The 26611-nt window shown below is 40.2% G+C and overlaps 1 protein-coding gene across 12 annotated transcripts in view; it reads right to left on the reverse strand.

Annotated features, from left to right (window-relative positions):
- HECW2 (HECT, C2 and WW domain containing E3 ubiquitin protein ligase 2) overlaps positions 1-26611 on the reverse strand; it is a 448428-nt gene that overhangs the window by 122611 nt on the left and 299206 nt on the right. For all 12 annotated transcript variants that reach the window (XM_084998042.1, XM_021074544.2, XM_021074543.2 and 9 more), the window contains 7 exons: positions 24865-24959; positions 17782-17857; positions 12829-12998; positions 9889-10031; positions 4113-4213; positions 2334-3692; positions 1062-1157 (listed from right to left, as the gene is read on the reverse strand). In XM_084998042.1, coding sequence (XP_084854168.1) covers positions 1062-1157; positions 2334-3692; positions 4113-4213; positions 9889-10031; positions 12829-12998; positions 17782-17857; positions 24865-24959 — 2040 coding nt within the window. The remainder of the gene's footprint in view (positions 1-1061; positions 1158-2333; positions 3693-4112; positions 4214-9888; positions 10032-12828; positions 12999-17781; positions 17858-24864; positions 24960-26611) is intronic.

The following is a 26611-nucleotide window of genomic DNA, read 5'->3' on the forward strand; positions in this document are numbered from 1 at the left end:
TCAGCATTTTAGGCCTTTAAATGAACACTCCCCACTCCCCTTATGTCCCACCAGTTTTAAAACACAGAAGGCCAAGGTTATTGGCTTCTTACCATGATCACATAGAACATGGCTGGATAGAGAAGGTGAATAAGAAGGAAAAGCAATAAAGCAGAAAGATGTATGTTCTAATGTGTTCAGTATTTACTGAGGTTATCACTGTTTATCAAAATGCTTTGCTCTCACTGAGTAATAAATATTGCTTGAAGGAATTCTAGCAACTTAAAACAGCGTCTAAATCACATCCGAAAATGACTGGCCATGGGCACCACTCAGCTCTTTGAATTCAGGCTGCACAACTTTCCCAGCATCCCTAATCCTCACCCAGCTCTCCTTTAAGTGCTATGTATTTGAAAGTGAAAGAAGTATCTTTCAAATCCCCAGATAATGGTCATGCAATGGTAGACTAATTTCTGAAATTAATAGCATTTCTCTGGACATCCCTAAGAAACAATCCCAGGACCAGGAGTTCTCTTGAGGCACAGTAGGTTAAAAATCCTGAGCTGTCACTGCAGCAGCTTGGGTCGCTGCTATGGCCCAGGTTCAATCCCTGGACCTGAAACTTCTACATGCCGCAGGCCCAGCCAAAAAACAAAAACCAAATGAACAAACAACAACTCAGGACCTTGTACTTAATGATTTAAAATGCTGTAAATGAATAAAAACCAGTATATGACATAGAGCTAGGCTTTTCTAAGAGATTGTACCAATTTGTCTAATAATTGAAAATTCATGCTGCCATAGGCAAATTAAAAAATGTTTCTATCATACACCCAACTGACCATAACATTTGGATCTCTTTCCCTTTATAGCATTTACTTTCCCCTGGTGGCCCTTTCATTTGGTGGTACAGTGCTAGAAAGGACTCTTCAGCCAAGCACTTTCTAGACTACATCTAAGTCAGGTGGCAGCTCTTAGATCCCTTCTTACAGAGGACCCAGCATCCATCCTCTAGGTCCCATGGGTCCTGCCACCCTTGCACCCTTTGATCAAGGTGAGCCCTTTAGCTAGCAGGTCCTCACTTGGTGGGAGAGCCTCGTCCACCCTCTGGTACCGGCTAACATCTTGGCGCACTGAAGGCAGAGATCGCAGTGGCTGGTGGCCGTTGGCTTGAGAACCTAGGATGAAAGGCAAACAGTTACCTAGGTATTGTTTTCCCCTTCAGTGTCAAAATAGCCTTTGTAAAAAACACCTAACATGAATCCTGGGGTTAGGCTCTTGTGTCACTTCCCACATGAAGACACAGAAACAAAAGAAGAGAATGGGAGGTGGGTGCTTAGTCAGAAATGGGTCTTCTATGGAGATGTCCAACAGTGTCCATCCCTCCCCTTCCCCCGCTGTTTCCCACCCTGGCCTCTGGCCTGGTCAGGCACCAATGCTTTAGGGTCACACAATGACTACAAGATAATGAAAGGAGAAAAAAAAAAAAGCAGAGGCAGAAAAGAAGAGGATACTTTAGGTAGAAAAGTAAATTATAGAATAAGAAAATCACTTATATTTCTGAGGCTATGCTGTTTAGGCACATGAAATTATCCTCAGACTTTCTGATACATCTACTTTTTGATGTATCAAAAGTAGAACAGTTTAAAGAGTCATCATTCCACCAAGGCACATACATTGAGACATAAAATAAATTTTATGTGTAAATTTGCATCCTCAGACACTCAAATAGCTTGTTTTCAAGTGTCAGAATGCATTACCTAACTTAGTTGACTATACTGCAGAAGGCAAAAACATTACATTTGATGCAAAGCTCATATTAACTTTTCATTTTGAAGCTTCATGCAGTAAGGAGTGACTTAAGATGTTCCTGAAATCTCACCAACTGGCAGAAGCTGCTGGCCTGTTTGGATTTGTATCTACAAACCCAGGTCTTGCCAGAGATTCACTATTAAGTGCTTTTTCACACTGTCTGGACAAGGGCACGGGGCCCTGGGTGCACTGAAGGCACCGAGCAGCAAGCACATGTGCAATTCTCCTGCACACCTGTCCTCAGGCATCCCAGGCCCTACAGGCCAGTGCAGATGGGGCACCCCCCATCCTCCAGGCCAGCACTGGCTGCCCACACTGATATGGACCTTCAAGAGCCATTGTTTAAGTATGACAACTGTTATTTGACAAGCCTCTTATTTCAGCAATTGAAGACCCATTTCAAAAATGTTTTGGGACCCCAAGATGAAGAATTCAGCTCATACTGGACCTGCAGCAGAATTTACATTGCAGGCCAAAACCATAAGACTTCTCTCTGAGCAGATATGCCTGAGTCAAGAGCCATGCTGACTTCTACATCCTACCTCCAGTAGCACCCTCCTCCTGGGCAGTGGCCCCTTCACAAGCCCCTTGGGCTTCCCCAGCATCACCCTCTTCTTGGGGCTGGCTCTCAGCAGCAGCAGCAGCAGCAGCAGCTCCCTCCAGGCTCCCCCTCCGCTGCCAGACCTCCCCCACCTCCTCCTGGTCAGGTAAGGTGGCCGATTCTGCCCCTGGCCCTTCCTCCTCTCCACTGGGCACCTGCACCACAGGTAAGGACCCAGGAGTGCATATGGAATCCTGTGACCCCTCGGCAGGGCCACTGCTGGTGGGCTCTGCTGCACAGGCTCCATCTTCCTCCTCCTGAGAAGAAAAGGCTGGGGTTTCGGGAAACCGTGCACTCTCAAGAGATGAGCACCGTGTCTCCACCGAGGACAGCTGCGTGGTGACACTCTCATTGCAGGAGCTGTCGGCCCCTTCCAGGTCACTCTCTCCCTCAGGCCTGGTGCTGGCCTCACTCACGCTCTCTGTCCTGGCAGGGTCACTGGGTTCTGTTTCAGAGGACACCTGGGAAGGCTCGGACCCCTGATCAAGGGACTCTGTCTCACTGATGGCTCTTCTGCTTCCTCCCGACGTGTCAGAAGTGCCCGTGTCTGCCCCACTCGTAGGCTGATCGACCTCCTGAGAGCCACACAATTCAGTGCTGCCCTGGTCGGCACCTGGTTGAGACTCCAGGCCATTTTCACTTTCATCTGGCATGGGGCCTGAGGGTAAGGAGCTCTCTGTAAGCTCCGGAAGATGTTCTGGCTTATCCTCAAAGGAAGCAGGTTCGTGGATAGAGGCTTCCTCAGTCTCCACTGGGATGTCTTCCGGCTTTGTCTGAGATGTGAGGCTCCCGTCATCAGTTCTTGATGCCCTGCTAAACATTATCAACCCTCCTTCCTCCTCCAAGGAAGATGGATAACCCAGGTCCTGCTGGAACTCGTGGTCTTCCTCATCTGAATCAATATGAAGCATGGCATTGAGTCTCGTGTCGGTGGGAAAACTACTCCTTAGTTTTGGAGAGGCTCCCATGGACCTCTCTGAGCAGGTAGCTGCACCTGACCTGGAATGGCCATTGTGTTCAATAGCATCTAAATAATCGTTGAGGGAATCCTGACGTCCTCTGGGAGGTGAGGTCCTTGAAGAAGTAGAGGTTAAATCTTCCGTGTCTATTTCCAGAGTAGAGCTAGTCCTGAAAGAATGCTTGGGGGTCCCATCAGCACTTTCCTCAGAAACTGGTCCATTAGAACAAACCGGGCTGTCGTGGTGGCCCCCTGGCATGTCCTCCTCATCAGAAGGGCTTCCTAGGTCTCCATTCACAGTATTGACTCCAAGTATTGTGCCAACTGCTTCTGGAGAAGCATCTGAAGGAGAAGACAGCATTTATAAAAATAAAGTAGTAATAACGAATGGACTTTTCACGGCCCATTCCTTTGCCACCAATCAGTTCAAAGAATTCAATCATCCCACTGAGGCCGCTGTGCAGTATCACCAATTTGCTAAGATTCACAGTTTATTACATTGCTGGTCAGTGTGACATATGAAGCTTACATGTTCGCCATTGCAGGAAATTCTACTGCCCAGTTTCCCAATGCAGGTAAAAACCTAAGAGATATTTTTTTGGTAAATAGGCTTTCACATCTGCTTGGAAAACTTCAGCAGATAATCCTTTGATAGCTATTTTATGTTCAGAATAGGACATAAACAATTCTGCTCAAATGTAAAAGGTTAACTAACATTTAACAAGTTTTTCCTAGAGCAGTGAATTTGTACAGATACCTCACCTTCATGCACAGAAGACGTGACCTCCACTCTGAACTGGAGGTACCCACTCACGTGGTCAGCTGGGAGCCTTCTGCCAAGGTTGTAGCTGAGCATCTGATCACTGCAAGAGGAGAAATGGTTCTTTCATCCTTACTGCTCTGGTGTCAGCCTTCACCTTCTTCCCATAGGCTACCCCCCAAAATGCCACTTATTACTCTTGAAACTTGCAGATTCATAAGAAAATAAAGGATCAAAAACATGGTAGAGCCCAACCTAATGGTACTTATTCACACATACGAATACTTGTAAACCCAAGGGTGAAAGGAAATCCTGTCATAAGGAAAACTATTGGATATGTGTATATGTATGACTGGGTCACTCTGTTGTACACCAGAAATTATCATAGCCTTGTAACTTAACTATATATCAATAAAACTTTGAAAAAATATTAAAAATGTACTTTTTTAAAAATTGAAAAAAAAAGAAAAAGAAAATGCTACAGTATTGTTATGATTTTTTTTTTTTTTTACAGGGCACTGATTTTGCTCTCTCAGGGCATTTTTTTTTTTTTTTTTTTTTTGTCTTTTCTGTCTTTTGTTGTTGTTGTTGCTATTTCTTGGGCCGCTCCCACAGCATATGGAGGTTCCCAGGCTAGGGGTCGAACCGGAGCTGTAGCCACCAGCCTACGCCAGGGCCACAGTGACACGGGATCCGAGCCGTGTGTGCTACCCACACCACAGCTCACGGCAACGCCGGATCGTTAACCCACTGAGCAAGGGCAGGGACCGAACCCGCAACCTCATGGTTCCTAGTCGGATTCGTTAACCACTGCGCCACGACGGGAACTCCCTCTCAGGGCATTTTGAGAGCCACTGAAGAGCTGAGGAAGGCCTAAAATTTTAGGTGTTTTGTGATTTAGGTGTAAAAGTATAGGGGGCCGATTCCTTAGCACCTAGCACTCTAAGAGGTTCTACAAGGACAGGCAGAGGTAAGGATTATCACCTGACGGTGCATAGAGGACACAGGGCTGAAATCTGAAGAATGGGGGCTGGGAGTTAGGAGAGAGCAGTGTGAGAACAGGCGAGGCTCTGACAGCTGCTCCAGCTCCGTGAGGGGCAGGGGCCACTGTAAAGTAAGGGGTTCACTGCTGCGCCTCCCTGTGGGCGAGCCTGACAACCACTGATTCTCAGGGCAGCTTGGGAGCGATAATGATGGGACATTGGAGAAGCTGGCTGCACCACCTGGTGGGGTCTTGTTGCCACACTTGAAGAAGGGCTGGAGGGGACCACAACTGGGTCTGCCCAGTGTCTGCCCCACCTTGACACCAGGCTGGGACTACCAGCCCCTCCAAGGATGGTTTTGTCGATTTTTTTAAATTCTGAGTTTATTTATCAAAGTCAAGTGCAATTACATCATTTCCTTGTATGAAAGCCACTTTCATTCTGAAGCAGATTTGCTCTTCATTAAGGAAAATAACCAGAATGGTCCCAAATCACGCTACTTCTGCTCTCACACTGCCCTCTAATGGCAACTTCAGGAGGAAAACACAAGGCCTCTACCTATTTACACCAGTGGGCAGTTCAGAACCTCTAGTCACCCATTTATTACTAACCTGTGTAAATGTTTTGTTCTTTCTTCTCTACCACCTCAACACAATTCTAAACAGATGTTATCCATTTAAAAGAATACCTGCTAATGTAAAATCCCACTTCAGCTCTTAGGGATTTCTTAAAACAATAAGATCATTTCCTTTACTTTTCTCTAGAAATGCTGTAATATTTTTTTCTGGATTGATGCTTTTACAATGTATTTTCACCCCTAATTGAGAGCTTACTCTGTGCTCTATACACTCTGATAAGGGCTCTGCATTCATCATCTCTTTCAATCCCCCCACTAACCTTGTGAGGCAAGTGGTAGCCCTATTTTCTAGAGGAGAAACTAAGGCATAGGGAGGGTAAGATACTTGCCCAAGGCCAGACAACTATTAAGTGACAGAACTGAGATTAGAACTCAGATGATTTGACGCAGAAGCCCCTGCTCTGCAGTCCCCAAGTCAGATCTTGTTTTATGCACAATTTCAGTGATTCTTGGCTGCTTTCAGTAGCATGCATTTTTTTTTTCTTTTTTCTTTTCTTTTTTTTTTGGTCTTTCTGCCTTTTCTAGGGCCACTCCTGTGGCATATGGAGGTTCCCAGACTAGGAGTCTAATTGGAGCTGTAGCCATCAGCCTACACCACAGCCACGCCAGATCCGAGCAGCGTCTGCGACTACACCACAGTCATGACAACACCAGATCCTTAACCCACTGAGGGAGGCTAGGGATTGGACCCGCAATCTCATGGTTCCTAGTCAGATTTGTTAACCACTGAGCCACAACAGGAACTCCCAGCATGCATTTTAATATTTACCCATGGCTCATCTCAAAGCAACTGCTATTATAACGTTTTGTCTACTTAAACTGGTATTTTTAAATTTTTTTTCTATAAATGAGAATATACACATGTATGTGTGACTGGGTCACCTTGCTGTACAGTAGAAAATTGACAGAACACTGTAAATCAGCTATAATGGAAAAAATAAAAACATTGTAAAAAATAAAATAATTTTTTCTATTAATGGATATATTAGTACCTTTAACTCTTTGTTATGTTAAATTGTTAAATGATTTTACATTAGAGTGTTAGAATAATTTTATAATGACTGCAATCTGCATAACAGCAAGGATGTCTTCCCAGCATTTAGACAGTGCCTGCCATCCAGGGCCAATCCATCGTTGTGCACTCAGGCATGAACCAGCAGCAAACTACCTGGACCTGCTCTCAATACCGTGGTTCCTCACCCATTTCTTTGGATATTTAGTCCTGGAATAAAAAAAATCTTCATTTCTTTGTTAAAAAAAACTGACTCTTCTTCACCTCTTTGGTCAATAAAAGTAGGGTGTTGGTGTTGATGATGAAGACTTATAAAAAGGGATGCATTTTAGCTAGGAAGTAAATGTTTAGTAAGGATCTTAAAGAAAGAATGTCATCCATCTTTTTCTCACTATATTTCCAACACCTAACATAGTGCTTAATATTTAGTAGACAATATATAAACACATATTTATTGACTAAATTAACAAAGGAGACTCTTTACTTAGAAAAAAGAATTTTAATAGCTGTTAGTGCTATTTATTACCCAAGCTGACAAGATACTCTACCCAACTATTTAATCTATATGTACAGGAAAGCCTCCCTATTTGGAGATTCTGAGTCAAGGCTTTCACCCTTTGCTGAACGTCTGTCAAAAGATTCACCTGCTTTCTTATTCTTGGGCTCATGTGATTCATCCTGCCTCTTGCTGTGATAGATAATAGTGTACAATATCTTATGTATTATTATGATATATAATTATAAAAAATAAGTGTCAAAGAACTCTCACAACCTGACTGAGACCAGAGCACCTGACAAAGCATGGGAAAGTGATGTGCTTTTTTGGACAGAATGCAGGCCACTCTCTGAAAATGTCACATTCAAACCAATGCTCTCAAACTAAACAATTAGTAAGGAGTTCTAGCTCATCCCATAAACTCACCACATAAAACCTCAACTACACCAGAAAACTGCTATCTACCAAACACATAAGTAAAGAAAACCAGTATTTTTCAAGATGTATCAACAACTTGATGGAACATAATAATCAGGTCAAAGCATCATACTTAGCATCATATTTGGATGTTAATAGCTGATATACTAATATATAATATCATATTTATCTAATAATGCAAATACTAAGTTCAGGCAATGTACTTAGGTAGAAACATTTCATAATTCTGCTGTCTTACAAATTGATGATGGATTTCATTCTAGTACACATGGAATATATGAAGGGAAGTACACTGATTGTCCAATTCTTTAAAAAACTGAATGAAAAGCCAGCAAATCAACAATAGTTTCAAGCACTGGTAAGGTTTTATATTTCCTTGATCATTCTTACTTGTATACACAAATTGACAATTCTGCCAAAGGTTATGTTATATAAATTATATGATTATATTATATAATATTTATATATTATATAATATTTATATCATATATTAAATTATATCATAAATTATATGATATTATATAAATTATATTATTATACTTGTGCAAACTAAATGATAAATATATTTCTGATAGTTAATTTTCATTCTTTGTAAGTTTTCATTTTCTAGCAATCCTAAAAATAATTTTTGAAAAGTTTCCAAAGAATATCTCTACTAGAATCAATAACTGCCATCCTGAACTATCATTGTGATTTCCCAGTTTCCATCAGATAAACCAGGCTGCTAGAATTTCAGCAGCATATTTCTACTTCATGTGGTTTGGCTCAGTCACAAATTCTACTGCCTCTGATGGCCAGAGACCTAGAATCCATTAGGATCTCTTCATTTCAAATTTTGAAGAGGTCTTGGAAATCATCTGGTCTAAACACTTTGTTTTTCAGATGAGGAAACTAATGCCTGAAGAAATTGTGACTGGACAAAACAGAACAGTTAATTAGCAGCAGAGTGAATATGAATGATGAATTCCCTCAGTAGCAAGAGTAGTATTCCATCACCGCCAGTCCTTCAAGCTCTTCAGAGAAGCCAGGAGTCTAGGGCAGACTGATCTGTTCAAATCCCAGCTCCACTACTGGCTTACTAGCCTCTGATTCCTCAACTCCGAAATGGGTATAATCCCATCATTTACCTTCCAGAGTTGCTGAAAAGATTACATGAGCTAATGAGTAGGATTTACTTAGTCCCAGTAAGGTCTCATCATCCATTGTCATCACGATACTGCTGCTGTTAATACTACTATCGTGTGTTCACAATGAAAAAGATGCCCCCCCCCCCACCAGAGGGCTACCTCGAAGCACCAGTGTTACTGGGTTTGCTGGTCCTTACATGTGAAAATACACACACCATTTAGAACAAGAGGTGGAAGCATGTTATAATTTTTTCCTATTTTTCTTTTTTTGTCTTTTTTAGGGCCCCAACTTCAGCATATGGAAGTCCCCAGGCTAGGGGTTGAATCGGAGCTGCAGCTGCCGGCCTACACCACAGCAACAGCAAAGGAGGATCTGAGCACCGTCCAAGACCTACACCACAGCTCACGTCAACGCCAGATCCTTAACCCACTGAGTGAGACCAGGGATCAAACCCACATCCTCATGGGTACTAGTTGGGTTTGTTACCACTGACCCACAATGGGAATCCCATATTATAATTTCCTAACTACTTTATTCACAGCTTACAAAAAGCTCACAGAAAGAAAACATACATCAAATCACCTTTTAAAATTCTCTCAATGAGTAATGTCTAGCTGCCTGAAGGAAATGTACATGCATAAGAGCTCAACTATAATACCTTCTCAGAGTCTAGATTTTGTTTTAAATGGCCCTACAATAAGGTGGTTTTGGTATCTTAGGAATAAGATTCTCTGGATGGGGTTAACCAGGATAAGGAGGTTGACTCAACCTGACATTAGGATCCTGCTCTTGGGAGAGGCTTTTATAGCAAGATTTCAATATACTCAAAAACAGTTGAGTACTGTGACATTTTATGCTGAAATGCTAATGGTAGATACATCTTGGGAAAGAACCAAAAAATGGTACATAATTAAAGTGCTTTGTGTCCCACACATTTTAATGAGTATATAAGCTCTTACATTTTTAAAAGAATTAGGTTACCACTTATTGCCAGTAAGAAAAGTCCTAGGACCACAGAGTATCATTTCAGTTGCTTTAGTAAGAACTAATCGCAATAAGACCCCTACGTCTGAGGGCTGATTACCCGATGGCTTGTCGCTCCAACAGCCTCTGGACTGGGATGGTTAGTTTCCCCAGAAAACGCTTGATGATAGGACGGCTCTTGGCAAATTTGTCTTTAATTTCAATTTCTAAGACATCAGTAAGGAGTGCAAAAAAGGAGTATTTCTGAAAACAAAAACATAACATGTTCAAAAAAGACAAATATGAAATTACATGTATCAGTTTATTATCATAGAAAATAGTATCTCTTAAATCTTAACAACATAGAGAAATATCCACAGCCCCTGTCAATTCTTTATTCACTCCAAATCATTAACATTCACAAAGACTAAAAAGCAATAGTTAAGTTAGAATCTGAATGACAAAAAAGTCCTTTTAATCATCTAATGAAGGTGTTATTAAATATTAAATTATGCACAATACAATTTTAGTACTCATTTCATGTACTGTATCTTAATTTTTAAAATGTAATATTCTGTTGCAGGGTACCTTAGAATTAACCAATACATTTGATCAACAGCAATTTTAATTCCTGATCCTGTGGAATTTTGAAGTTGTACCCCACAGGTTAAAATACTCCTTCCCTTAGTGGTTATTCTGTAGGAACATCTACAGAGTGCTAAGATTTCCCTGGCTTATGTTAAAATAAAATAATGTTTAAATGGAAATTAATTTAAAAGGCGCACAGGGTCATTTCTTCTGAGACAGAAGAATAAAAACATGAGGTTAAGCTAAGCTTTGTTGTTTTAAGAATGCCACTGGGGGGAGTTCTGTCATGGCTCAGTGAAAACGAATCTGACCATTCTTGAGGACACAGGTTCAATCCCTGGCCTCGCTCAGTGGGTTAAGGATCTGGTGTTGCTGTGAGCTGTGGTGTAGGTTGCAGACACGGCTCGGATCCTGCGATGCCGTGGCTGTGGTGTAGGCCAGCATCTGTACGCCTGTAGCTCTGATCTGACCCCTAGCCTGGGAACTTCCTTACGCCATGGGTTAATCCCTAAAAAAAAATAAAAAATAAATAAGAATGCCACTGGAGAAAACTGGATTGTATATTAATAAGAACATAAGATAAAACAGTTTTACTCATTTACAAAGACTATCACATATATTCACCTCATTTTATCTTTAGAAAGATTAAAATTTTCTTTTTAGTGATGAACATCTCAGGAAAAGTAAGTCATGGAGCCAGGAATCTAACTTGAACCATTTCTCTCCTTTCCTGGCAGACAGCATCCAGGTGACCACAGTAACGTGAATAGTGCCAGCTAGCTTTACACTTAGGGGTCATTAAGTTTATCTAGTCACAACAATTTTATTTCTCCAAAGGGCCATGAAGTTTAGGAAACTGCTTAATGGCCAAAACACTTGCTTAGAATAAAAGAACTGAGTTAAAGCATTACTTCTGCCTCTGAATAGCCAGTTATACAAACATTTTAAGCTTCAGTTTCTTAGTCACAAAAATGAAGAGATGATAATCTCACCCTTACACCCTGTTATCAGGATTGCACTGGTTTCATGGTTTAGAACTTTGCAAATTACTATACCTACTATATGCCTTCTAAGTGCTCACATTTAAGATAAACTTTATGTCTTCTAGGTTTCTAATGGGTTAAATTAAGTTGTTGACCTTTAAGAGTTATTCAGTATTTGGAGATCCTAAGTTGTTTTTCAAGCTAGGAATAAGAAACCACGCAATATTTATCTATTTAGATAACCATAAGAACTGCCCAGAAGAAACATCTCAGTTTCTTCTGGGCACTGCCAAATTCAAATATCCACATCTTTTCTCCAATTGGTTTTGGATCCCCTGAAGTAGCTCCCTCTCCAACGAAATACTTGTACAACATTGTTAGAGCATATTATCATCATTACACACTGAGAGAGTGACTTAATTAATGGTGCAACTCCTATGCCAATACAGGTTTGCCCAGAAACACGCATTGACCCTGGTGTGTGAAATGCGCCTTGGCTCCCTGAGAAATGAAGGGAAAACTCATGCTTTGCTCCCTAGGTGAGAAATGACATCTCTGGTCTTCTTTGACTTTAAATAGTTCTAATGGGAAACACCTTCTTGATTTCACTGACATGGGGCACTGTGGTGACTGGTAGCATACGGCAGCTGGGAGGAAGTCTGAAACACCATCAACACAATCTGCCATCCCTCACAATGATGACTTCTCGAATGGCTCATTTAATTAACCAAAATCTAGAAATCCGAAAAATATTTGCTAAAGCCTGTAGGAAGAGAGATTCCCTCAATTTGTACTGAATATATGCTAGAACAAAATATCAAAATTTTAAATAAAAATGGCATCCATATTACTGATTTTTCCCTCTGCCTCAGGCTCCAACATGGCTCTACAAGGCACTGTAACTGATTCTGTCTTTACAAAAATTTGATATTCTTTCATCATGAATGTTTTGCTTGCTTTTGATTAAAAAAAAAAAAGTATTATGGAGTTCCCATCATGGCTCAGTGGTAACAAACCCGACTAGGATCCATGAGGATGCACCTTCGATCCCTGGCCTCAACCAGTGGGTTAAGGATCTGGCATTGTCGTGAGCTGTGGTGTAGGTCACAGACGTGGCTCAGATCTGGCGTTGCTGTGGCTGTGCTGTAGGCTAGCAGCTGTAGCTCCGATTTGAACCCTAGCTTGGGAACCTCCCTATGCCACAGGTGCAGCCCTAAAAAGTAAAAGAAAAAAAATTGCATCGAAGTATTAATGTGGATCATTCAATTTTGGGGACCCTACAGATCATGCACCTGAGGGAAGTGCCTCACTTGCTTTACCCCAGACCAGCTAGAAGGGAGCATCTCCTTTTCATTGTACAGAACCTCCAGACACCACATCTGTCCCACTCACACCCAAAAGCAACCTCAGTGAGGCAGGGTCCAGTGAAAAGAGATGAAGTTGGCTGACTTTCTAAGTGTCAAGAAGAAGACCAGCGGCAATCTTCTTACCTCTCGGTGCCAGATTGGATTAGTGGTGTTACTGATGATGGTAGACCTCCTCTCCTGCCCATGGTGGGCACAGGTGGGGAAACTGCTCTTCTTCCCTGGCTGAATGGACATCTTCAGATAAGGGTCAGGATTGAAGAACATCCCTTTCTTTAGCCCAACTGCCCTAAGATCTTTAAAGAAAGACAGAGAGAGAGAGAGGAGGAAGGAGGGAGGGAAAGAGAGAGGGCAAACAAAACGACAGGAGACAAGATTCATACATCCCGATTAGAATGAGCAGCTCAACACCAATGTGTTCTTAAATAATCACACAGGAAGCTCTAAAACAGAAACTATTCGGTAAAACAGTAATAGAGTTATTCACACTGTGATCGCTTAGATAAGGGAGGACAAGTGGGTCACGACTAATTCCAGCAGAGGGTCTCCTAACAGGCTGCAAAATGAAGCCGAACTTTTACCACCACCTTATCTAAAATGACTTTTCCTGGGAACCATTTTGATTGTAACATGTGCATCTTCACCACCCTTTTTCGCTATGGCTTGGCAACCAGCAATTCCAGAATGTCTTGAGAGAAATCCTTAGCAAATAATGTATTTAAAAAGAAAAAAACCAATGTGTTCCTTCAGGAGAGAAAAGTGAATCTTCTACATACACATATGACATGCATTGACTTAAGTTTAATTGGGGATGAAACTTCAGAGCACGCGTTCAGTTGTGCCCCATTTAAAATGACGTAGGTATTCAACAAAGGAAATGAATATTAGGGAAGAAAGGGAGCCCAGAAATATCTCTAAAATTGAATACTATCTGCTAGATTAAATAAGTGTAAGGTTATTTTTTCAATAGCCTGTTAAGTCACTTAAATATTTGATGAATGTCCCATAATTCATTTTAGATTCACCAGCTGCTATTTCACACTATGAGAGCTGCTAAAAGTTCAGGCTAAAGTCTAGTTAGTGAAGAGACTACCACTTTTAAAAATGAGCAAGCTGGAGTTCCCGTTGTGGGTCAGTGGTAATGAACTTGACTAGCATCCTTGAGGGATGTGGGTTGGATCCCTGGCCTCACTCAATGGCTTAAGGATACAGCGTTGCCATCAGCTGTGGTGTAGGTTGCAGACTGGCTTGGATCTGGCCTTGCTGTGGCTGTGGTGTAGACTGGCAGCTGCAGCTCCTATTTGGCCCCTAGTCTGGGAACTTCCATATGCTATAGCTGCAGCCCTAAAAAGAAAGAAAGAAAAAAAAAAAAGCCAAGCCACCTTTAGATAAGGTGGTGGATACAAAAATGTCAGGAAATGAAAAGCTGGGTTCAATGGGTTCCCAGTGCCCTTCTGAGAATATCAGTTTGAATAAGACTGGCCTGAGAGCTAAGTGATCTTGAAAGCTTCTGGAAGAATAGACTGTTTCTAGGTAACCTTTTGCAGCTAGGATTAGTGTAGGCAGGCTCTGACCACTGGTTCAAAAAGAAGTTCTGTGGATGGCCTCTGAACCTTCAGAGACCTCTGGATTCCCCAGATTAGCTGGAGAAAAGACCCTGTAGAATAACCTTATATTTTAGGAGGTCACCAGGGTCGTCCTACTCAAGTCCATTCCTGAAACACGGAGTCTTTCTTAGAAGGACAGAATTGGCCTGGGGTTGCCCAAAGAACCTTATTCTCTAGGGAGCGTTCCCTGGAGGAGTGTTTTGTTCACAATGGCCAACAAAAACTTATGGCCTAGATATGTGAGGCGAAAATAGACCACAACTGTCTAATGATTCCAAGTGGGCAGTAGAGGGAGGCAGTTTAATACTGTCAGAAAAATTCAACCAAGAGGAACTGGTATTAAGAATACTGCCTGAAATACAGGAAGATCTTTGCTCTGAAAGCCAGTGGCAGAAGAAAAAGACAAGTAAAGAATAAGACAGGAACATCAGAGAAGCTGCTGTAATCTCATTAGCCTCATGGTCCCCCATCCCTAGCACTTCGTAAACTATGCAGTCATTATTAATACAGCATTTGCATTTTACTGTCAATTTAATAATGCTACGTGTTTTCACTTGTCTTTATTTAGCGTAAAATAGCTTTGAGAGGAAAATGCAATTTACATTTTTATTTTCTTACCTTTCTTGATTGTGCTTGCCTTGGACTCAAAGACAAAAAAATGATATTCTTTAAATATTAAATCTACTTCTCAACCAGGGATTTCTCTGCAGCTAGCAAGGAATAACATGTACAGAAATGGCTGCCGTGAAGTCTGACCGAGCTAAATTATTCATGCAAAACATTCCTTCGAACAGAAAGCATCCACCAGAATATAAAGCCACAGCAAGGAAAGATGTCACCATTAACACTTTTCTACAAGGGACACCGTACAAATAAATCTTCATTACAAAAATACAATAAACTATCAATTATTTGTAGTCTGATTATTCAGTTCACTTGATCCATCTTTTGCCTCTTTCTTTTATCCTTTACATATTTTATTGCTCATAAATATCCATGTCACCTAATAGACTGAAGAAGGACTCAAAGTCACAAAGGTATGACAAGTTAAATATCCCTGGTTGAATTCTCACTTGGAGAAGAGGTTTAAGAGATTCATTAAAACATAGCTTTTGTTCTAGCTGTAGAGTTCCATTATTTGTATCCCTACTTATCCAGAGATAATCAAGAGCAGCACATTTGCAGAGAGACAGCCTGCAGTGCTTAATTGTTCTCCATAAATACTATCATCTGCTGTTAATATGCTGCAACCAAATTAATTTTTTAGAATTACTGTTATAAAGCTGCTTTCATCTTCTATAATTTTCAGCCATTTCTATACATCATCTGCAAACAGTTGACTGTACGGTAAGAAATAAAACACATTTCAGGTAACCAAACCTCCATGTGCACAGAGATGGATGTTGGATAAAGTGGTATGTAAAGAAAAAGCATGTGGCTGTGCTCCAAAGCTTATTTCCTACTTTTTAGGAAAACGTCCTGAGATTTTCAATTCCTACATGGTCATTCTCCCATGATGAGTTAATTAACATCCCTTCTAAGGTCAAAATCGTTATGTGTGTGTGTCATATTTAGAACTGATCACTTGAAAGCTTAGGGCAATGCTTCTAAACTAAGAAAACCACAGTCTGGGTCAGACTTTTCTGAACCATGCAGGCTGACTAATTCTTCCCTATCTATAAATGAAAGACTTCTGTACCTGCAGCCCCACAGAACTGTGAAGGTCTGAAGCACAGGTAGCCAAGTGCAATGTTTCCAGGAGACAGAGAGATAAGGGCGTGGGGAGGGAAAATTGGGGGATTGGGTAAGGGCAGGGGGAAGCCAAGGGATATATTTCTCCAGAGAAATGCACATAAAAATTGGAAAGTAGATTAGGGGTACTGAGGGTTTTTCTAAAAATCTAGATATATTTATTGCTCCTCCTGTAGCACAATGGGTTAAGACTCTGACTACCGAATTGACCAAAATTTAATTTTTTTAAATGAAGAAAAAAGAGAAAATGAGTTGGAAATGGAAAAAAAAAAAAAAAAAAAAAAAGGAAGAAAAAAAGAATCCGACTGCAGCAACTCAGGTCACTGCAGAAGTACAGGTTCAATCCCAGGCCCAGTGCAGTGGGTTAAAAGGATCTGGCATTGCTACAGCTCCAACTCAGATTCAATCCCTGGCCCAGGAACTTCCATAGGCCAGAGGTATAGCCATAAAGTTAAAAAATAAAAGAAAATAAAAGGAAAGTAAAAACCTGGATAATTTTAAGATCCTGAAGTCTTCAACCAAAATATATTTATTGGCCAAATTTGAACTACAAGCCAACTAATTTACAGCCTCTGAGAACCAAAGCAAAAAGGCTTTCATGGTAAGGAGAAGGAATGTGCAAGGACAGACATGGATACTCGGAAGGCTGAGGGCTATCCGTGAACTAACGTGCACAGTCCATCCTATGTGACAATCATGCATCAGATACATGTGTTTTCAAGATCAGCCTTCTAACTCTCACTCCTGAGAATTTCACATCATTTCTTTGCAGCCAAGAAAAAGTGAATCTAATTTAAATTTCAGAAGCAGCTATGGAAAAATGAAAACAAAACATCTTGCAGTGACAGACATCTGTTAGACTTTATTTTATATGCACCGTAGTAGAGTTGTCTGTTTTAAAAGTCCACTTTAAATGCTGATTTTTTAAAAAGTATTCTTGACTTTCAAAGAATAATAAAGACTGCCAGTTAATATTTAAAAAAAAATCAGTGGCCTTCAAACTTTTTTTGACACTGACCTATGTATAAAATACACTTATACAGAAACCCATCATATACATACATAGTTGTGCATACTTTTATGGGTGAAAATTTTCAGTTTGTATAAACTGTTGTTCTATGAAAAATATTTCCATTTGATGGTAAACTCTGATGTTTTTTTCTATTCTTTTTGAAATTGCTAGTTTCAGCTAAATTAATCTTACAAACCACAAATTAGTTCCAATTCACAACCTGAAAAGCAGTGCCTTAGCTGCATGATAAACACACAGGCAATCAGAGTATTTTACCAACCAGAAAATAACAACAAAAAATTGTCTAATCTACTTTCCAATTTTTATGTGCATTTCTCCAGAGAAATATATCCCTTGGCTTTTTTCCCCCCAATCCCCCAATTTTTCCTTTCTCTAGATAAGGTAAGCATAAATTGTTTTCAATAGCCAAAGCTCTACAGTGGGTTTAGCACATGTTACATTACAGCTTTTTAAGTAAGTATACACAGTTATAGTCTTTTATCACCAGAAAACCTGCTAGAAGAAATAATTTCTGAGTTCACATCAGTAATCCAATTATATCACAGTAAGAGATACACTTGAATTTCCAGAGGTATTACCAAAACCAAAGTGGTTCACATATCCTGTATGCGAGTCTGCAGAAAGAAGTGACCATTCATATCTTTGAAATTATACACAAACTAGACACCATTTTTAAGACATCCTTACCTGACAACGTAAAGCTAACGAGTTTCCGAGAATGCTGACTGCCTGCAGCACCTCCTTCCATGCCTTCTGCCCCCATCTGCAGAGAAAATCACACGTACCTGAAGTTTCACAGGAATCTGATCTCTCTCAACCTTCCCGGGGAAGTACATATGTTTGCAAGTACAATTTTTATATCAAACATATATTGTAGTATATGCCTTTTCATTTGCTACAAATCTTGGAATCCAGACATTGGTGCAGTATCTCAGAGACGAGAAAAAGGGTCACATCCTAAATTTAATCTTCACCCAAAATGTAACCAATATGAGCTTCTAAATTCCCTGGGATATGAATCAACCTACCTCATGCTCTTCTATTTCTTTGATAAAAATATACTTGCTATGTAGTAAATGTACTTATATTGCTCTTACAATATTAAAACATACCTGCAAACTAAAAAATCAAACACAAATCCCTTTATATTTGTTCGGAGAATCTAGACTAAACTAAACAGATGATTTATATCAGACATTTATATATATAATTACCCTCTCTTGCTAAATATTTATATATATATTTATATATATACTATATATATATTTATATTTACATATATATAATATATATTTATATAGTTATATAATATATACATTTATATTTACATATTTATATATATATAAAATTATCCTCTCTTGCTAAATATTTCCAAGGGACCACCATATGGAAGTCTCATTGCCCTTGTAGGCTCCTATTTTATTGTGCTACCGGTAACATGGCACATACTACTATAATTAGCGATAATAACAATTTGCAGTCCTATTGTATGATATTGTATTGTAAAGCTACTCCTAAAAGCTTCTGAGTAAATTATATCTCACTTGAAACAGTCAATTTATAGATCACACATCAGATTAAATACTTCTCTCAATTCATGTCCAATTAGTGCTTAATTTATACTACGCTAGGAAAAAAGCTTCATAGTTCTCTAAAAAAGAAGTCCACAATACTGTAAGAAACAGACTTAAAGGTTGAATATTTTTTGAATAGTTAAGAAACTAGAAACCACATTTTAATTCTAAAGTTCAGAGATTAAACCCATCCATCTTATCTTTGTGGCAGTCCCTACCTCCTTTAAAAATCATATACCAGGAGTCTCCATGACAAAGTGGTTAACGAACCTGACTAGGAACCATGAGAATGTGGGTTTGATTCCCGGCCTCGCTCAGTGGGTTAAGGATCCAGTGTTGCCATAACCTGTGGTCTAGGCCACAGATGCAGCTCAGATCCCCACTGCTGTGGCTGTGGTGTAGGCCAGCTGTAGCTCTGATTTGACCCCTAGCCTGGGAACTTCCATATGTCATGGGTGGGGCCCTAAAAAACAAACAAGCAAACAAAATCATACACCACCAAGAGATAAAACTTCCACAACTATAAGTAAAGTTGAGGTACTTCAAAATAAATTCCATTCAAATTTCGAAAAATAAATTTCTCCTTCCTTCTCTACTTCCTGTGCCTTAATCAGAACTATTTTGTGTGACATTAACTGCTTCCTGATTGTCTGACATGTCATTTGCAAGACACTAGGGCATCTTTATTTCATTCCATCCAGTTCTGGAAGATGTATCTGAGAAACTCTACAGGGAAGGAAATGAGCTACCATCCTAATCATATGGTCTCCTTTCTCACATGTCCTTTTCCAATGAATCAAGGATATAAAAAAAGCTGTGTCTTCTCTGTCATTTGTACTTTGACGTCACCATCATTCATCAGGATGCACAGTGATATGTGTCACTTGGAACAGGAAATCCCTTGCTTCGGGGACAGATAAAGGCGACCCTCACTACCACATATTGTTTCAACAATGCTGCTTCTGAGTTTTCCTGGACTCAATCTATGAAGGGAGTTTATTTAAAAACCTCTCTCTAAACACTGAGTGCAGATGTACTTGTTATCACCAACGTCTTTATACTGGGTGGTCAGGTTTGGTCTTTCCTGACTCTATTTTCTGGAAGAATGAAACTGAATTCTCTGTGTACTATTTCACATGAGCATATTACTGCAGTCATGGTGAAGGATACTATTTATCTGAGAATTCTGAAAGAATTATTTCACAGTATTAGCTTTTTGCCAAACAAGGAGTTACATTTAAAAATGAGAATTCGAGGGCATTTCCCTTAGTTTTCACAATATCTTGTAACATTTTAAGTAGGTGCTAAATGACAACAGACGAGGAATCTTTTCGGAGTCTCACTGACCTTACTTGGCATGAAGAGATATCATGTTTTTGGAGGGGACACATTTCCCTGGAAAGTGTGGTCTATTTGAGGGGAGACCACAGTTTTTGAGATGTCCAGCCCAGGAAGGGCAGGTGTGGCTGTGTGTCTGTCTCAGTTGTAGTCTACCTCACTGCTAACCACTTTATTGTCCAGGGTGTGTGTGGTAAAAGCAGAGGGAGACAGTGACAGTGATGCTGTCTGGCCAGTTTGGTGCTGTCTCTGCTCTATTTAACCTGGAGATGATGAGTCAGAGGGTACAGCATAATGTAGCAAATCAAATGTACTTGTTGAGAGCCAATCCTGTGTCATCAAGCATCAAAATGTGGCTTCCATTTCCCAACTATCCTTTGCATCTGGTCGTGGAATAATCATACTAAACTGGCTTTGTGAATATCCATGTTGTCTAAATACACGTCATATATGTAGGTGCCCATTATGCTGTCACAGAAACACAGCACTCAGCCCACAAGGAAATGACCATGGGCACAGCCTCTCAAAAGTGGATACAGACAAAACTATCTCAAGCTTGGTCAGAAATTTACTGACCACAAGTTCTATTAGTCAGCCTTTAAACCAAAATACTCTACTATGATTGCCAATGCTGTATCTCTGAAGCTTTTAAGGCACGCTAAAACCTAGCTGAAGCAAATTAATTATTTTCAACTATCCACAGGCTTTGACAGAATAATCTCAATGCAAAATCAATGGAATGAGATCAATGCTCACCAGGCTGTAGGTTCCTACCGCCTTCATTGATATCTGATCATGGCAACTGCTCAAGTCTAAGAAAATCTGAATCTAGAAAAACCATGTTTGGAAGCTATTATCTAATTTCACACACAGTTAATTTTCAAAGGCTTTACAATAAATAGCCCCACTTTTCCAATTTTGTAATAGATCTTTTTAGAATATATATTAGAGTATGTTCCAGAGCTTACTATGTGACACAGCAGATTTTGTAGTCAACAAGTGTTGTTCTCTTTGTGGACCTTCAAAGTCTCATTCAATAAATGTGGCTTTTTAAAAATATTCTTTGTTTACTATAATGGAAATTCCAGTATAATTCAAATGTGAGCAGAGTACCTAGATACTGAAAATTCTTCACATACTCTTCCCTCTACCTAAAATGCTTTTCCCTCCCCTTTTTCACCAAAGTAGCTCCTACTCATCCTTCAAACTGTCCTGCACACTTGCCTTCTTCAGATAAGCCTTCCAAGACCTTCCTGATCAGGATGAATCCTGTTAGTATGTGCTCTCATAGTCCCGCTTTACTGCCCCTCATGGTAATTATCACTCAAATAAATACAGTTTAATTTAATTGATGTTTCTCTCCCCCATCAGACCAGTGAGAGCAAGGACTGTTTTTGCTTATCGGGTTATTCCTAGTGGTGGATATAATGCCTGGCACCTAGCAGGCACCAATGAATATTTGTTTGAAAGAATAAATGAAAGGGAAAGACTGCTTGATATAGCATTGGTAGGTTGGACAATTTCAAAATGCCATCTGCAGAAATTACTTTCTGAATTTCAGAGAGTCAATCTGTCCACTTGCCTATTTTCAAAAATGCAAACTTCTATAAATGTGTACACACAATGTTATGAAGATTCTATATTATGAAAACCAATATTTTTCTTCTAGAGAACACAGGCAACACATTCTCTGACATAAATCATACCAATGTTTTCTTAGGTCAGTCTCCCAAGGCAATGGAAATAAAGGCAAAAATAAACAAATGGTACCAAATCAAACTTACAAGCTTTTGTACAGCAAAGGAAACCATAAATAAAACAAAAGACAACCTACAGACTAGGAGAAAATATTTGCAAATGATGTGACCAACAAGGGCTTAACCTCCAAAACATACAAACATCTCATACAACTTGATAACAACAAAAAAAAAACCCAAACAACTCAATTGAAAAATGGGCAGAAGACTTAAAGACACATTTCTTCAAAGAAGACATACAGGTGGTCAATAGGCACATGAAAAGATTCTCAACATAGCTAATTATTAGAGAAATGCAAATCAAAATTACAATGAGGTACCACCTCACAGTGGTCAGAATGGCCACCATTAAAAAGGCTACAAATAACAAACTCTGGAGAGGGTGTGGAGAAACAGGAACCCTCCTACACTGTTGGTGGGAATGTAAACTGGTTCAGCCATTATGGAAAACAGTACGGAGGTTCCTTGAAAAACTAAAAATAGAGTTGCTGTGTGAACCTGCAATCCCACTCCTAAGCATATGTCCAGACAAAACTGTAATTCTAAAAGATTTGTGCACCCCTATATCCATAGCAGCACCATTCACAATAGCCAGGACATGGAAACAACCTAAATGTCCATCGACAGATGAAGGGATAAAGAAGGTGTGGTAAAAACATACAATGAAATATTACTCAGCCATAAAAAAGAATGAAATAATGCCATTTGTAGCAACATGGATGCAACTAGAGATTATCATACCAAGTGAAATAAGTCTGAAACAGAAAGACAAATACCATATGATATCATTTATATGTGGAATCTAAAATATGGCACAAATGAACCTATCTACAAATCAGAAACAGACTCATGGATATAGAGAACAGACTTATGGTTGCCAGGGGAGGGGCAGTAAGGGACAGATGGATTGGGAGTTGGGGAATAACATATGCAAATTATTACATATAGAGTGGATAAACAACAAGGTCCTATGTATAGCATAGGGAACCACATTCAATATCCTATAATAAATTATAATGGAAAAGAATATGCAAAAGAATGTATACATGTATAACTGCATCACTTCACTGTACAGCAAAAATTAACACAACATTGTAAATCAACTATACTTCAGTAAAATAAATTTTAAAAAATAAAATAAAACTTCTATAAACATCAAAAAAATTTTTCTGGAGTTCCAGTTGTGGCTCAGTGGGTTAAGTATCCATGAGGATGTGCTTGGCCTCGAGCAGGAGGTCAAGGATCTGGCATTGCCACAAGCTGTGGGTAATAGATGTTGCTCAGATCCAGTGCTGACATGGCTGTGGTGTAGGCCAGCAGCTGCCACTCCAATTCGACCCCTAGCCTGGGAACTTCCATATGCCATAGGTGCAGCCCTAAAAAGAAAAAAAAAATTTCTTCTATTTTCATAGCCAGATTTTTATTAATGACATATAAAACCTGAAACGATTTATATATCTTAGACTCTAATAATCTCCCAAACCCTCTGAGTCCAGCGATCCATGTACAATGGAGTGCATCTTTGCGAAGCTGTTAGATTCTAAAGTTAGTTGGTGGAATGAAAAAAAAAATCACAAAAATGTGAAAAGTAATTCTTCGGAAAGTACCGTATTGGAAATGGATACACTTTCCTTCAAAAATCCAACCCAATCAGTTTTTTCCAAAGCTAAATTACATATTTATCTCTTTTTTTTTTCTTTTTTTTTCTTTTTTAGGGCCGCACCTGTGGCATATGGAAGCTCCCAGGCTAGGGGTTGAATCAGGGCTGCAGTGCCGGCCAACCCCACAGCCACAGCAACTCAGGATCTGAGCCACATCTATGACCTATGCAGCAGCTTGCAGCAAGGCCAGATCCTTAACCCACTGAGCAAGGCCAGGAACTGAACCCACACCATCATGGACACTATGTTGGGTTCTTAACCCACTGAGCCACAACGGGAACTCCTAATAGCTTTCTTTAATTGAGGACCTGGTGAAGAGGTTGGCTTCTGTTGAGTGGCCGTGTGATACCAAAAATATGTGGGGTAGGTCTCTTCAGGTACCAGAGCTCAACTTGGCATCAAGCACTAAGATCTCCCGAGGGAACGGCACATCATAATCCCATCTCACACTCTTCTTTGGGGTGAAAACTACTCTATTGTTATTTTTCTCTTTTATCCTCTGAGCTCGTGTAAATTAAATTCACATAAGATGCAATGCCACCATTTCCTACCAATTAGCCACCTAGGCGAAGTTGCATCTATCCGGACAAAACTCTACTTAAAAGAGACACGTGCACCCGCATGTTCATTGCAGCACTATTCACAATAGCCAGGACATGGAAACAACCCAAATGTCCATCGACAGAGGATTGGATTCGGAAGATGTGGTATATATACACAATGGAATACTACTCAGCCATAAAAAAGAACGACATAATGCCATTTGTAGCAACATGGATGGAACTAGAGAATCTCATACTGAGGGAAATGAGCCAGAAAGACAAAGGCAAATACCATATGATATCACTTATAACTGGAATCTAATATCCAGCACAAATGAACATCTCCTCAGAAAAGAAAATCATGGACTTGGAGAAAAGACTTGTGGCTGCCTGATGGGAGGGGGAGGGAGTGGGAGGGATCGGGAGCTTGGGCTTATCAGACACAACTTAGAATAGATTTACAAAGAGATCCTGCTGAATAGCATTGAGAACTTTGTCTAGATACTCATGTTGCAACAGAACAAAGGGTGGGGGGAAAAATGTAATTGTAATGTATACATGTAAGGATAATCTGACCCCCTTGCTGTACAGTGGGAAAATAAAAAAATTAAAAAAAAAAAAACCTCCCACGATGGACACTCACTAATTTGCCTCGTGAGTGGGTTCCCCAACGAGCTGACGGTATACGGAATCATTATAAATCAAGTCATATTTGTCTACAGATTTGTCTCACGGATTTAGGTAAGCCATCCTGTAAGTTATTTCCTTCCCCCAAACGGCCCCCACGCTGTTCTGGGTTTCCTTTCTCATTGTTTCCCGTAACCCTGCCAGAGCCGCACAGGCAAAAATAGAAAGCAAAGCCTGGGACTAGGGCTGAGGAAGCGCGAGGGGCACTCACCATCACAGCAGGGTTCTTCACCGTGATGCAGGGGGTCGTGGCTCGCAGGGCTCCACTAATGCCGTGGTAGTATTTGAAACAGATTTTTATCTCCGCTGCAAATGGATCGGAGAAAAACAATCATTTAAACACGGAAACAAGTCACCGAGGCATCCCCTGAGGAAATCCACTGCACTGCCTCTCAGAAAACCCTGCTCAGGACTCTTTGAGTGACTCCTTCTTTTCCAATCAGAGGCAACAGGTTATACCAATTCCTGCTTGATTTTATACACTTCTCTGAAAATTTCTGAGCACCCCAAATAGACTAGAAAAATAATGCACAAACACAATATGCCAAAATAAATAGTGCAGAGATAAGAATAAGACCGGCTGCCATTCACTAAGGTGCTCCTGAAGGACCAGATGCAGGGCTACGTCTCCACCCTGGTTGTCATCTGCCCCTCACGCCTGCCCCACGAGGCAGAAACTCCTGCCCCCATACTACAGATGAAGTGTTGAGGTTTGCTGCAGGTCAAACCAATAGGAATGACAGAGTCAGGACTCAGATCCCCTCTGTCCAATTCCAAAGCCTTCATTCCTCATCTCTACAACATAGACTATAGCTATTGATGGAAAGAGAAAAGGAGCAGTCTAATGCTGCAATAGATTCTGCGGTGAGAGGGTCTGGGAATCTGTATTATGTTAATTTTCCAAATGACTTGAATGCAGCCACTAGACAGGGGTCAAATTTAGAAACCACTGGTAAGTATATATCTATATCCCCACAGGTGTGTATGTATATATCTGACATAACTACAGAAGTGTGTGTATATGTCTATATACTATATAATTTGAGCTTGATTTAAAAAACCAATACAAATGCCAATGACTGTTTTTGGAAAGTAACTACAATTACCAGCAAGTCAATATGGTCAAAGATAGGAGTTCCCGTCGTGGCGCAGTGGTTGACGAATCCGACTAGGAACCATGAGGTTGCGGGTTCGGTCCCTGCGCTTGCTCAGTGGGTTAATGATCCGGCATTGCCGTGAGCTGTGGTGTAGGTTGCAGATGCGGCTCGGATCCTGCGTTGCTGTGGCTCTGGCATAGGCTGGTGGCTACAGCTCCAATTCGACCCCTAGCCTAGGAACCTCCATATGCCGTGGGAGCGGCCCAAGAAATAGCAAAAAGACAAAAAAAAAAAAAAAAAAAAATATGCTGCAGGTGTGGCTCTAAAAAGCAAAAAGCAAAAAAAAAAAAAAAAATATGGTCAAAGATAAAACTCAAAGTCATTGAAATTTCTCCATACACAGAACATCTCAGTCACTGAAGTTTCCCTGTGAGATGCCTTCTTCCCAAGGTGTCATTTAATACAGGCAATGATGCTGATGGGCAGGCCCAGGAGGAGACCCCCCAGCCTTCAAGAGTGGAGTTACTCTCTCAACCGAGTCACCTGGATTATTAAAGTAAGGCCACTCCATGTCAATTTCCCAAGGAAGTTAATCTTGCATCGACTTTTCCAACTGTACCAAGTGGCCTCCTACAGAGTGTTCAGTTTGCTTATTTTAAGAGAAAGGGATAATGATGGAAGAAAAATGTTCTTTTAGGAATTTATATAGGAATATTTAGGAATATTACATATGAAAATATGTTTCCCATCAATGAAAAAATACTAATTCTCAAAAAAATGTCTATCATGAGGTAAAATATTGAGTCTTTCCATCACATTCCTTAATCACCGTACAGTGATTCACAATGTAGTTGGCATCAC

Source organism: Sus scrofa, chromosome 15 (genome assembly GCF_054392235.1).
Source record: "Sus scrofa isolate SSC_HxYL_T2T_F1_AM1 chromosome 15, Sscrofa_HxYL_maternal_Yorkshire_Landrace_v2.0, whole genome shotgun sequence".
NCBI lineage: Eukaryota > Metazoa > Chordata > Mammalia > Artiodactyla > Suidae > Sus > Sus scrofa.